Source organism: Tinamus guttatus, unplaced genomic scaffold, assembly GCF_059628265.1.
Source record: "Tinamus guttatus ecotype Peru unplaced genomic scaffold, ASM5962826v1 Tinamus_guttatus_pri_ptg001766l, whole genome shotgun sequence".
Lineage (NCBI taxonomy): Eukaryota > Metazoa > Chordata > Aves > Tinamiformes > Tinamidae > Tinamus > Tinamus guttatus.
Genome location: NW_028290300.1, coordinates 1 through 12503, shown reverse-complemented (window position 1 = coordinate 12503; position 12503 = coordinate 1). Strand labels below are relative to the sequence as shown.

Here is a 12503-nt window from a genome sequence, read left to right as displayed (position 1 = left end):
CCGCCGGAGGGCAGCGGCCGCCCCGTCCTCATGGAATCCACGTGGCCCCGCCTCGAGGCTCCCCCCGCCCCCGGGCGGCCGCGGGACTCGAACCCGCGGCCAACCGGGCCGTGAGGTCGGCCGGGAGCGCGGGGGCTGCCGGGAGCTGTAGTCCCCGCGGGGGGCGCCATATTGCCGGGAGCGCGGGGGCTGCCGGGAGCTGTAGTCCCCGCGCCGGGGGGGTGTTGCTCGGCCGCCGAGAGCTGTAGTCCCCGCGGGGGGCGCCATATTGCCGGTAGCGCGGGGACTGCCGGGAGCTGTAGTCCCCGCTCCAGGGGGGTGTTGCCCGGCCGCCGGGAGCGTGGTGTCTGCCGGGAGCTGTAGTCTCCCGCGGGGGGAGCCATATTGCCGGTAGCGCGGGGGCTGCCGGGAGTTGTAGTCCCTGCGCCGGGGGGTGTTGCCCGGCCGCCGGGAGCGCGGGGGCTGCCGGGAGGCGCGGCCGGCGGCGCGGAGCCGGGGCCGGGGCCGGGGCCGGAGCGGAGCGCGGCGCGATGCAGAAATACGAGAAGCTGGAGAAGATCGGGGAAGGTGCGGGGGGGCGCGGCGGGGCGGCGCGCGCGGGCGGCCGGCCGGGGGCGCCCGCGGTGACCGGCTCCCCGCAGGCACCTACGGCACCGTGTTCAAGGCCAAGAACCGCGAGACGCACGAGATCGTGGCGCTGAAGCGGGTGCGGCTGGACGACGACGACGAGGTGAGCGGCGGGCCCGGGGCGCGGCGGGGCCGTGTCCCCGCGCCCGCCTCAGCCCGCTCCCCGCGCAGGGCGTGCCCAGCTCGGCGCTGCGCGAGATCTGCCTGCTCAAGGAGCTCAAGCACAAGAACATCGTGAGGCGAGTGCGGGGGACGGGGGGGGACGGGGGGACACGGGGGGATCGGGGAGCCCGGCAGGGACCCCAGCACAGGGAGTCACGGGAGCCCGAGGGGGGTGGGAAGGACAGGGAGCCCAGTGGGGACAGGGTCCTCGGGAGGGACAGGGAGCCCCGGGGGAAACAGGGACCACGGAGGGGATGGGAGCCTGGGGGGACCCCAGGAGGGGTGGGCGCCCTGGGAGGGACGGGGAGCTCTGCAGTGTGAGGGGGAACAGGGACCCTCAAGGTAGGACAGGGTCCCCCATGTCCCTGCATCCAGGGAGCCTCGGGAGGGACAGGGAGCCCTGCGGTCTGCGGGGGGACAGGGACCCTCGGGGCAGGACAGGGTCCCCCTTGTCCGCGGAGCCCCAGGAGGGATGGGGAGCCCTGCGGTCTGAGGGGGAACAGGGACTCTCGGGGCAGGACAGGGTCCCCCGTGTCCGCGGAGCCCCGGGCGCTCCCCGCGCGTCACGTCCCCGTCCCCGTCCCCGTCCCGCAGGCTGCACGACGTGCTGCACAGCGACAAGAAGCTGACGCTCGTGTTCGAGTTCTGCGACCAGGTGAGGCCCCCGCGCCCGCGCGGCCCCGGCGCCCGCCGCGCTCTGCTCACGCGCTCCCTGCCCCCCAGGACCTCAAGAAGTACTTCGATAGCTGCAATGGGGACCTGGACCCGGAGATCGTCAAGGTGGGTCTGTGCCGGGAGCTCGGGGAGCTTCCCGTGCTGCCGCCCTCGTCCAGGACCGCCGGGACGTGTCCCCGCCGCGTCCTGCTCACGGCTGCGCTCTCCTCTTCAGTCCTTCATGTACCAGTTGCTGAAGGGCCTCGCGTTCTGCCACAGCCGCAACGTCCTGCACCGCGACCTCAAGCCGCAGAACCTGCTCATTAACAGGGTGCGCGAGGCGCGGCGGGCACGGACGCAGCTCCTGCCTCTGCCCGTGTCACCGGCCCCGGGGCGCGCGGGGCTGCAGGGGCTCAGCCGCTCGTGCCGCTTTCCTTGCAGAACGGGGAGCTCAAGCTGGCCGACTTCGGTCTGGCCCGGGCCTTTGGCATCCCGGTGCGCTGCTACTCCGCAGAGGTGAGCGGGGAGCCGGGGCGCGTGGAGCGGTGTGGAGCGGCGGGGAGCACTGGGGAGCACCGGGGAGCTGCAGGGAGCTGTGGGGAGCACCGGGGAGCTGTGGGGAGCACCAGGGAGCTGCGGGGAGTACCAGGGAGCTGCAGAGCACCGGGGAGCTGCAAGGAGCTGCAGGGAGCACTGGGGAGCTGCTGGGAGCTGCGGGGAGCACCGAGGAGCTGCAGGGAGCTGCAGGGAGCTGTGGGGAGCAGTGGGGAGCAGCGGCCCCGCTCCTCGCAGCACCCGCCGTGTCGGGCCGCTCCGCAGCGCGGTGCCCGGGGCCTCCCACCCGGTTTGCGCTCCGCGCGGCCAGGCCGAGCGCACGGCAGGGCGAGCGCACGCGGAGCGGCGGCCTCGCTGTCCCTGTGCAGGTGGTCACGCTGTGGTACCGGCCCCCGGACGTGCTGTTCGGCGCCAAGCTCTACTCCACCTCCATAGACATGTGGTCGGCGGGCTGCATCTTTGCAGGTAGCCGCGCCGGGCGGCGCGGGGGCCGGGCGCTGCGCGGCCCCGGGCTCATCCCGCCCCTTCCCGCAGAGCTGGCGAACGCCGGGCGGCCCCTGTTCCCGGGGAACGACGTGGACGACCAGCTCAAGAGGATTTTCCGGTATCCTTTGGGTTTGGGTCTGCGCTGGGAAGGGGCTGCTCCCTCCTGCTCCTGCTGCAGGGCAGGGGGCTGGGGGCTCCTGGGGGGCTTTGGGGCTGCTCCACGGGGCTGCAGCCGTGGCCCTTGACCGCCCCGCGCCAGGCTGCTGGGGACCCCCACGGAGGAGCAGTGGCCGGCGATGGCCAAGCTGCCCGACTACAAGGTGAGGGGCGGCGGGGGCGGGCGCGGGGGGCCCTCCCCGGGCCTCACGGCTGCCTCTCCGCAGCCCTACCCCATGTACCCGGCCACCACGTCGCTGGTGAACGTGGTGCCCAAGCTGAACGCCACGGGCCGCGACCTGCTGCAGGTGAGCGCCGCTCCGCTCCGCACGGAGCGAGGGAGCGAGTGCCCAGGTTACCCGGGCAGGAGCCGCCTCTGCCCGCGGCGCCGGGCGGCCGCGCGTCCCCGCTCGGGGCGCCCCGAGGCCGAGGGGAGGGCGCCGGTTCCCCGGCCCCGTCGCCCTGAGCGCCCGTCCGCGCCGCAGAACCTGCTCAAGTGCAACCCGGTGCAGCGCATCTCGGCGGAGGAGGCTCTGCAGCACCCCTACTTCACGGACTTCTGCCCGCCCTAGGCCCGCGCGGCGGCCGGGGCGCCCGGCACCGCGGCCCTTCCCGCTATTTATTAGGTTTTTAACCCGGCGCGGCCGGCCCGGCTCCCTCCCTGGGCCCCGGGCGCCGCGGGAGGCTCCTGTCCCCGCGGGGCGGCCCCGGGGCCCGTCCGGCGTCGGGGCGCCCCGTGTTTTGTACCGCGCTCCTGTACGTGGGTGAATGTGCGTCCCGGGCGCCTCCATAAAGAGCTTCCCCCCGCGCGTGTGTCCTCGTCCCTGCGCGCGGCCCCAGGAGGCAGCAGCAGCACAGAGCGGGTGTCGGGAGGCTCTTTAATGGCGGGGGCACAAGCGGCGCATGCGGGGTCTGCCGGGGCGGCCGCCGGCGCCGCCCTCAGCGCGAGGGCTCCTCGCGGGGTCTAGAGGCGGGTGACGAGGTAGCAGGTTCGGGGCGACGCCGCGGCCGCGCGCGGGGCCGCGCGGGGGGTGCCGGGCACCCTGCGGGGGTAGCGGCGTCGGGGGCGCCCGGGCTGGCGCGGTGCCCGCCGCCCCCCCGGCCACGTTGTCACCGCGTCCCCGGGGGGGTCCCCGCCACCTCCCCCGGGTCCCCCGGGGCGGGATGGGCCATGGGGAGCGATGCATGAGGATGGGCGCGGAGCCGGCGGCCCCGGGATGATGCTGGAGAAGCCTGGGATGGAGGGGCCCCCCCGGCTCCCGCCGCCCCTGCCCGGCGGGGTCTCTACCTGGGCCCCGGCGGGAGCGGCAGCGCGGGGCTGCCCGGCACGGCGGGATGCTCCTGGCGAGAGACGCAATGAGGCCGCGCGGTGGATGGGGTGGCGGGGGGCGCGCGGGGCCGCGCGGGGCCTTGCCGCTCACCAGGGCGCTGCCGTCGCCGCGCTGGCTCCTCCGCCTGTCCTTGTAGAGGCCGAGCAGTTTGTCCCGGAACACCTGGGGCGGGCGGGACGGGCCGGGCTGAGCGCGGGTGGCGGGGAGGACCCGGCCGGCCGCGGCACCGCTCACCTCGTACAGGTAGTCGAAGATCTCCAGGATGGTGAGGAGGCTGGCGCCGATGAACAGCCCCATCTGGCCGCCGATGTCACCTGCGGCGGTGGCCGCGTCACGGGCCGGCTCCCCGTCCCCATCCCCGTCCCCGCCACACTCACCCAGCAGCCCTGCCACCTCGTACGCCTTCTTCTGCTCGATGGTCTCGTAGTTCAGGGCTTCGAAGAAGATGTCCAGGACCAGCACGTTCTCCCTGGGTGGCACAGGAGGACACGGGACAGCGGGCGCGTGTTGCCCGTGGAGGAGCGGGCGCCATCCCCGCGGGTGAGTGCCAGCTTACTCTGGGGATGGGGACGCCGGGGGGACACGGGACGAGTGCTCAGGGCTCTGCCGCACACTGCCATGCTGCCCAGGGCCGTGCTGAGCTGCGCCATGCAGTGCCAGGCCATGCCAGACTGCAGCACCAAGCCATGCCAGGCCGTGCCAGGCCACACCAGATGGTGCCAAGCTGTGCCAGGCCATGCCAGGATGCACCGAGCCGTGGCAGGCCGCGCCGCCGGTGCTGCACTCACGCGATGTACTGCTCCGTCTTGTTGAACTTCTTGGCCAGGTACTTGGCGGACGCCTTGCTGGGGATCTTCACCATGGAGAGCTCCTTGCCGTAGCGCACCATGTCGCAGGGCGTGCGGCACGCGCAGTACTCGCTGTCCTTCTTCACCAGGAAGTCTGCGGCGGGGGGCACCGCGCTGGCACGGCGCAGCCCCGGCCCCCCGCGGCCCCGCGGCCCCGCTACGTACCCAGCGCGGGGTCCGCGCACTCCTTGTACTGCTCCGGGGTGCAGACGTTGGCGTTGCCTGCGGGAGGGGGTCCCGGTCACACGGGCGCTGGGCGCCCCGGCCCCCCCGGTATCCCCCCTCACCCGGCATGTGCACCATGCGGCAGTTGCAGTTCTCGGCCAGGTAGCGGGTCTCGCAGTCGAGGCGGCAGGCGGTGATGCTGTAGTTGGTGAAGAAGTCGGACTCGATGGGGGTGGCCTTGCAGTCCCCCCAGGGCGGCGGGAGGTACACCAGCTGCCGCCCCGCTGGCTAAGGAAAACTCGCAGCGCCGGCGCTGCGCGCGGCTCTGCACGGCGCAGGGCACCGCGCGGCGTCGGGCACCGGGCACCGCGCCGCATGGGGCACCGGGAGCGACGTGGCACAGGGCACCGCGCAGTGTTGGACATCAGGCACCACGCCACATGGGGCACCGGGAACGACGTGGCACAGGGCACCATGTAGCACAGGGCACCGACAACGATGTGGCACAGGGCACCGCGCAGTGTTGGACATCAGGAATGACATGGCACAGGGCACCATGCAGTGTCAGGCATCAGGCACCGCGCCACATGGAGCATCGGGACTGACATGGCACAGGGCACCGTGTAGCATACGGCACCGGGAATGACATGGCACAGGGCACCGCGCTGTGTGGGGCACCAGGAATGACATGGCACAAGGCACCATGTAGCACAGGGCACCAAGAATGCCAGGGCACCGCACAGTGTTGGGCATTGGGCACCGTGCAGCATAGGGCACTGGGAATGGCATAGCATGGGGCACTGTGCAGCATGGGAGCACTGGGCACTATGTGGCATGGGGCACCACAGGGCATGGGACACCTGGCACAGCGCAGCATGGGGACACCAGGCACCATGCGGCATCAAGGACCTCGCGGCAGGGGGCACCGGACACCATGTGGCACAGGGCGCTGCGCCACATGGGACACTGGGCACTGCACAGCACAGGGACGCTGGGCACCATGTGGCATGGGGACAGCGGGCGCTGCATGGTATAGGGGACTGGGCAGCACATGGCGGTGGCACCAGCACGGGCACAGCAAAGGTATGCAGGGCACAGGCATGGCAGTGCAAACACAGGCACTGGTGCTCCCTGTGTGCCTGTGGGTCCCCATGCACCACAGCAGGTCCCCGTGCACCACGGTGGGTCCCTGTGCAGCGTGGTGGATCCCTGAGCACCGCAGTGCGTCCCTGAGCACCACAGCAGGTCCCTGCACACTACAGTGGGTCCCTGCGCACCACAGTGGGTCCCTGTGCATCATTGTTGGTCCCTGTGCACCACAGTGGGTCCCTGTGCACCACGGTGGGTCCCTGCACCCACATGCAGGCTCGGCTCCCTCCACCGCCCGGCCCTGCCGCGCTGGCACACGTGGGACTCCCACTGCAGGCCCCTAAATTTAGCGTCCGGCTGCTCGGCAGGAGCCGCCCCTGTCGCCGTCTGCTCGGCAGGAGGCTGATGGTGGGGGTGGCTGCCGGCACAGGGCCCCGGAGCCGCGGCTGCCCGGCGGCTGCGATGCAGGGGTGGATATGCAGGATGCGAGGGAGAGGGCAGGATGAGGGGTGCGATGCAGGGGGTGATGCAGGATGCGATGCAGAGGGCAGGATGAAGGGCGCGATGCAGGGGATGATGCAGGGTAGGATGCAGAGGGCAGGATGCAGGGGGTGATGCAGGGGATGATGCAGGGTAGGATGCAGAGGGCAGGATGCAGGGGGTCATGCAGGGTAGGATGCAGGGGGTGATGCAGGGTAGGATGCAGAGGGCAGGATGCAGGGTGCGATGCAGGGTGGGCACACGGAGTGGCTGCAGGGCGGGATGCAGGGGCCAGGCGCAGGGCGCGATGCGCAGGGCAGCCCCAGGCCTGGCCGCCCCGTGCCGGGTGGCCCTGGGAGCCGGTGGCCGGATACCCGCTGCTGCTGGCAGGACACGAAGGTCTGGAAGCCGGGCGCCACGCCGAAGCCCAGCTGGTCGATGAAGGGCGGCTCCTCCTGGCTGTGGATCTGCACCTTCACGCCGGCCTCGTAGGACGTCTCGTCTGCAAGGGACGTCTCGTGAGCGCGGGACGGGGCGCGCGGCGCGGGGCGGCAGGGCTGCGGCTCACCCGTGTCGCCCCACACGGGCAGGTATTCCTCCTGCTGGATGTTGAGCATGAGCTCCAGGCCGTTCCCCGCGCCGCCCTGCAGCGTGGTCAGCAGCTCGGTGCCCGGCTCCCCCGAGTTGAACGTGTAGCACTTGCCCAGGCGCGTGAAGATCTGCGGGCAGCACCGTGGCCTCAGCGCCCGCCGGGACCGGGGCTGCAGCCACCCCCGTGGCCACCGAGCAGAGCCGCAGGGACCAGGGCAGCACCCGGCACCCAGGGCCACACCGACCTGCTGCCCCATGCGGACCAGGGAACGTTCCCCGTGTCCCATAGGGACCCAGTGCAGGATTCCCGTGCAAGATCCCAGTGCCCTGTATGGCTCCAGTGCCCCGTGGGGACCCAGTGCAGGATCCCAGTGTCCCACTCAGCTCCAGCACAGGATCCCACCCCCGCAGTGCATGATCCCAGTGCCCCGTCCAGCCCCTGTGCAGGATCCCAGTGTCCCATGTGGTCACGGTGCAGGATTCCAGTGCTCCAGTGCAGGATCCCGTTGTTCCAGTGCAGGACCCCAGTGCCCACGGCTGCCCCGGTCAGTGCAGGACCCCAGGGCTCCTTCCAGCCCCAGTGCAGGATCCCGGTGCCCCACTTGGCCCCAGTGCAGCTGGGGCTGCAGCTCACGGCTCCCTGGGTCCTAGAGCGTCGTCCCCGTCTCTGCCCGGTCCCTGTGCAGCTCAGGCATCCAGGGCCCTGGCTGGCACCCGCTTGGCACCGAGCAGGGACCATCCACGTGGCATCCTGAGGGACCCGCGATTCCCCCTTGGATGCGGGGGATGTTTTCCCCGCACTGGGTGCCCCGGCCCCTTGCCAGCATCGCCGCAGCCCCACAGCCCCGCAGGGACAAGGCGGCCGCAGGAACCACCCGGGAGCTGCACGGAGCTGCCCGGGGCTCGGGCAGTGAGGGGCGGGCAGGGGCTGCGTCTGCTCCGGGCCCCGAGACCGGCAGCCTGCGCAGCCCCGCGGGCCCCGCCGAGCCCCGAGGACTGCACGGGGGGAGCCCCGTGGAGCGCGGACACGGGATGGGGACGGGGACACCGGGATGGGGACAGGGACACCGGGATGGGGGCGGGGACACCGTGTGTCCTGCCCGGGGGGAGCCCCGTGGAGCTCGGACACGGGATGGGGACGGGGACACCGGGATGGGGACAGGGACACCGGGATGGGAGCGGGGACACCGTGTGTCCTGCCCGGGTAGAGCCCCGTGGAGCTCGGACACCGGGATTGGGGGGGGGGGGGGGGGGGGGACACGGGAAAGGGGCAGCGACACCGTGTGTCCTGTCCGGGCGGAGCCCCATGGAGCGTGGACCCCGGGATGGGGATGGGGACACCGGGATGGGGACGGGGACACTGTGTGTCCTGCCCGGGCGGAGGTCCCCACGATGCACAGGCACCAGGACGGGGATGGGGACGGGGACACCATGTGTCCTGCCTGGGTAGAGCCCCGTGGAGCGCGGACACGGGAATGGGGACAGGGACACCGGGATGGGGACGGGGACACTGCGTGTCCTGCCCGGGCAGGGGTCCCCGCGGGGCTCGGAGCCCGGGGTGGCCCCGCCAGGCGCCCGGCACTGGCGGCGCTGACGTCCCGGGGCCGCGGGCCCGGCCGGGCCGGTGCAGCAGCACGTGCGGCCGGGCCGGGAGGAAGCGCCGGTACCGGCTCCCGCGGGCGCTGCCGGCTGCTGCTGAGGACGGCTCGGGATTCGGGGCCGCGGGCGCTGGCGCCAGGCTGTGCCTGGGGACTGCGGGGACACGCGGGGACACGCGGCAGGCGGGGGGTGGCACTCGCGGTCACTGCGGAGCAGGGACCCCCCCGCCACGGCCGGCGGCCCCGGGTCCCTGCGCAGCCCCGAGTGACCCGCGGGGAAGGGGCGGGGGGGCCTGGGGACGGATCCCGTCCCGCCGGAGCGGGGTGGGGAGGGGGGGGCGCTGCTGTGGCAACCGGCTGCTCCAAAATGGGGAGCCATTGCCATGGCAACCGGCTGCCCAGCAGGAGGCGAGGGGGAGAGGCGCCATGGCAACCGGCTGCCCGGCCCGCGGGGGGACAAGGACCGGAACCCCCCGGGCCTGCGAGTGGGGACACCCCGACCTGCACCGTGGGGACACCCTGACCTGCACCGTGGGGACACCCCGACCTGCACCGTGGGGACACCCCAACCTGCACCATGGAACACCCCAACCTGCACCATGGAACACCCCAACCTGCACCATGGGGACACCCCAACCTGCACCATGGGGACACCCCAACCTGCACCATGGAACACCCCAACCTGCACCACGGGGACACCCTGACCTGCACCATGGGACACCCCAACCTGCACCATGGGACACCCCAACCTGCATCCCTGGGCCTGCATGTGGGTACACCCTGACCTGTTCCGTGGGGATACACCGACCTGCACCCCCAGACCTGTGCATGGGAACACCCCAACCTGCACTGTGGGGACACCCCAATCTGTACCATGGGGACACCCCAACCTGCACCGTGGGGACATCCTGGCCCTGCACCCCAGGACCTCTCACATCTGCACCCCAAGGGCCTCTTGATCCCACACCTTGCACCTCCTGCTCCTGCAGCATGGGGACACCCTGGTCCTGCCCCATGGGGACATCCCTGCACCCCGGAGCCTCTTGCCCTCTTGGCTCTGCTCCCCGCAGCCCCCAGCCCTGGGCACGGCTGCAGCCCCCGGCCCGGGGCAGGGAGCCCTGCACAGCTGCAGCCCTGCGCCCGCATGGCAGGGGCTGGTGCCGGGAGCTGCAGCAGCCCCGCAGCACGCGGCTGAGCGCAGCCTGCGCCGGCACCGCCGGCCCAGCGCACCCGGCTCGTGTGCTCCCGGCGCTGCAGTCCAGAACCCCCCGCGGCCCGCAGGAAGGTGCCGCATGTCCCGCGGGGCACGTGCCAGCCCCACGTGCCGGCATCCCCATGGACGTCCTCAGCCCTGAACCCGGGAAATGGTGCCTTTGGGGAGCCCTGAGCCCCGCATGGGACAAACCCTGCACACAAGCTCTGCAGCCCCCCAATGGCTCTGCAGCCCCCAATGGCTCTGCAGCCTCCAATGGCTCTGCAGCCCCAGGTGGCTCTGCAGCCCACGGGCGCCGCTGCCTCGTCCTGTCACAGAGGCAGCACCGGGGGAGAGCGTCTCCGGGCTGCAGAGACCCGGCCGGGCAGAACGTCAGATCCAAACCCACCCCGTTGCGAGCAGCACCGCGCTGATCCCGCTGCCGCTCGGGTCGTGAGCGCGTGCTCATGGGAGCTGTGCTGTGGGGCCATGGGCAGGTGTGACACCCAAGGAGCACAATGTGTCCCCAGAATGTCCCTCTGCATGTCCGAGCCCTGGCCACGCTGTGGGACTGCAGTGCAGTATGGTGGCATGGCATGGCACGGCACGGTATGGTACAGCATGACATGGCATAGTGCAGCATGGAATGGCACAGCACAGTGCAATACATCATGGCATGGCATGGCATGGCATGGCACGGCATGGCACGGCATGGCACAGCATGACATGGCATGGTACAGCACAGCATGGCACAGTGCATCATGGCATGGCATGGTACAGTGCAACACAGCATGGCATGGCACAGCATAGCACGGCATGGCATGGCACAGCACAACATGGCATGGCACAGCAGGACATGGCCTGGCACGGTGCACCATGCCCTGGCACAGCTGCTCCGGCTCGGTGCCCATCCCGGGGGCTCCGGCCGGCCGGGCGGGCGGCACTCACCACGGTGAAGTTGCGGGCGGTGCAGTTGGCGCCGCGGAAGGAGCACTGCAGCAGCATGTCGGCCAGGTCGTGGCCCGTGCGGTTGTAGAACTCGGCCATGCTGAAGGGCTTCGCCTTGAAGTTCTTGAAGTTGGCCTTGTCGCGCAGCGCCGCCAGCACCTCGGGCTCGGCCAGCTGCGGGTTGCTGATCTCGTAGCGGTCGTTGAGCAGCGCCAGCAGCTCGCCCACGTGGTACATGTCGTTGCGGGTGATCTTGGAGAAGCGGAACTCGTTGAGGTTGCAGATGGTGATGGCCGGGAAGGTGAGGTTGGGCACGGCCACCTCGTCCAGCTTGGTGACGTGGGGGTAGGTGAGGAAGTAGGCGACGCGCTCGGCGCACACGAGCAGCAGCAGCCCCAGCGAGCCCAGGAAGAAGAGGCTCCAGAGCACGCGGCGCAGCGACACGGCGCCGTACGCGAAGATGTGGCTGATGCCGTGCAGCGACGAGCTCGTGGCGAACGCCTGCAGGCTGGAGGGCGGCTCGGGCTCCCCGCCGCCCGCCGGGCCGCCCCTCATGGCGCCGCGGGCGCCGCCTCAGCCCCCGCGGCCCGGGCCCCGCGCCCGCCGCCCATCGCCGCCCGCCCGCCCGCGGGGCCGCCGCCGCTGCGGAGCCCGAGACGGAGCCGCTGCTGGAGCCGGAGCCGCCGCTGGAGCCGGAGCCGCCGGAGCCGGAGCCGCCGCCGGAGCCGCCGCCGCAGGAACCGGAGCCGGCGCCGCCCGCGGCGCTGCTGGAGCCGGAGCCGGCGCCGGCGCCGCCGCCCCCGGGCCGTGTCGCGCCGGCAGCGGCCGCTCGCGCTCCGCGGCTCCGCCACCGCCCCCCGCGCCGCCCCCGCGCCGCCCCGCGCCGCCCCCGCCCGTTACCCCCCCCGGCACCCCCCGGTCCGGGTCGTGTCTGCAGCCCCTGCGCCCCCGCCCCAGCCGCGGTGCCCCCCGCTGTCCCCGCTCCCACCGGTGCTCCCCGCTCCCGCGGCGCCGGTGCGGGCGGCGCGGGGCTCCAGGGGCTCCCGGCACCGGGCGGCCCCGCGGGCACCGGCGCAGCCCGAGGCGGGGGCAGCCGCTGTGAGCGGCCCCGGTGCCGAAAACGGGCTCGGAGACGGGGGCGCGGCGGGGCCGGGAGCTGCGGGGACAGGGACAGCTGCACCTCTGAGCCCAGCAATGGGGACAGCGGGAATGGGGGAACAGCCGGGAATGGGGAAGAGCCGGGAATGGGAATCGCTGAGAGTGGGAAATGCCCGGGAACAGGGGGAACAGGCTAGGATGGGGAACGGCCGGGAACTGAGAGTAGACGGGAATAGGAAACGGCCAGGAATGAGTGCAGGAACAGCCTGGAATTGAGGGGAACGTCGGGAACAGGGGACAGGAAGAGAGAACGGCTGAGAACGGGGAGACAGTACAGAAGTGGCAGAATGTCCTAAAATAGGGGACAGCTGGGAACAGGGGAATGGCCTGGAATGGGGAAAAGGGGGGAAAACGGCCTGGAATGTAGAATGACTGGGAAGGAGCAATGTCGAGGGATGGGGAAGAGCCTGGAGCAGGGGAACGGCCTGGAAAGGGGCAATGGCTGGAAACGGGGGAATGTCCG

The 12503-nt window shown here is 72.1% G+C and overlaps 2 protein-coding genes across 3 annotated transcripts; one reads left to right on the top strand and one right to left on the bottom strand.

Annotated features, from left to right (window-relative positions):
* The first annotated feature begins 492 nt into the window (after positions 1-492).
* Positions 493-3279, top strand: LOC148590079 (cyclin-dependent kinase 5). 2 transcript variants are annotated; one of them, XM_088539499.1, is made up of 12 exons: positions 493-567; positions 642-730; positions 799-866; positions 1384-1444; positions 1513-1569; positions 1679-1774; positions 1885-1959; positions 2367-2463; positions 2533-2602; positions 2744-2804; positions 2868-2948; positions 3126-3279. In XM_088539499.1, the coding sequence occupies exons 1-12, from the start codon at positions 531-533 to the stop codon at positions 3210-3212; spliced, it is 879 nt and encodes a 292-aa protein (XP_088395625.1). In that variant the 5' UTR covers positions 493-530; the 3' UTR covers positions 3213-3279. The 2 variants fall into 2 exon arrangements, with proteins under 2 accessions (XP_088395625.1, XP_088395626.1); XM_088539500.1 differs by lacking the exons at positions 1679-1774; positions 1885-1959.
* A 325-nt stretch (positions 3280-3604) lies between these two features.
* LOC104571870 (acid-sensing ion channel 1C-like) lies at positions 3605-11470 on the bottom strand. Its single transcript, XM_088539498.1, has 11 exons — positions 10883-11470; positions 7122-7272; positions 6928-7055; positions 5107-5257; positions 4985-5041; positions 4760-4913; positions 4349-4440; positions 4206-4285; positions 4062-4133; positions 3929-3981; positions 3605-3683 (listed from the first exon to the last, which is right to left on the bottom strand). Exons 1-11 carry the CDS (start codon positions 11435-11437, stop codon positions 3605-3607), a joined length of 1572 nt encoding a protein of 523 aa, XP_088395624.1. The 5' UTR covers positions 11438-11470.
* Positions 11471-12503: the final 1033 nt, after the last annotated feature.

Excerpts from the sequence above, each read along its gene's own strand:
- LOC104571870 (XM_088539498.1), bottom strand. The coding sequence starts at position 11,437 with ATGAGGGGCGGCCCGGCGGGCGGCGGGGAGCCCGAGCCGCCCTCCAGC. Across the intron at positions 4,134-4,205 it reads TCTTCGACTACCTGTACGAG|GTGTTCCGGGACAAACTGCT; the intron begins GTGAGCGGTGCC and ends CGCCCGCCCCAG. Across the intron at positions 3,982-4,061 it reads GCGGCGACGGCAGCGCCCTG|GAGCATCCCGCCGTGCCGGG; the intron begins GTGAGCGGCAAG and ends GTCTCTCGCCAG.
- LOC148590079 (XM_088539499.1), top strand. The coding sequence starts at position 531 with ATGCAGAAATACGAGAAGCTGGAGAAGATCGGGGAAG. Across the intron at positions 1,570-1,678 it reads TGGACCCGGAGATCGTCAAG|TCCTTCATGTACCAGTTGCT; the intron begins GTGGGTCTGTGC and ends TCTCCTCTTCAG. Across the intron at positions 1,775-1,884 it reads AGAACCTGCTCATTAACAGG|AACGGGGAGCTCAAGCTGGC; the intron begins GTGCGCGAGGCG and ends CTTTCCTTGCAG.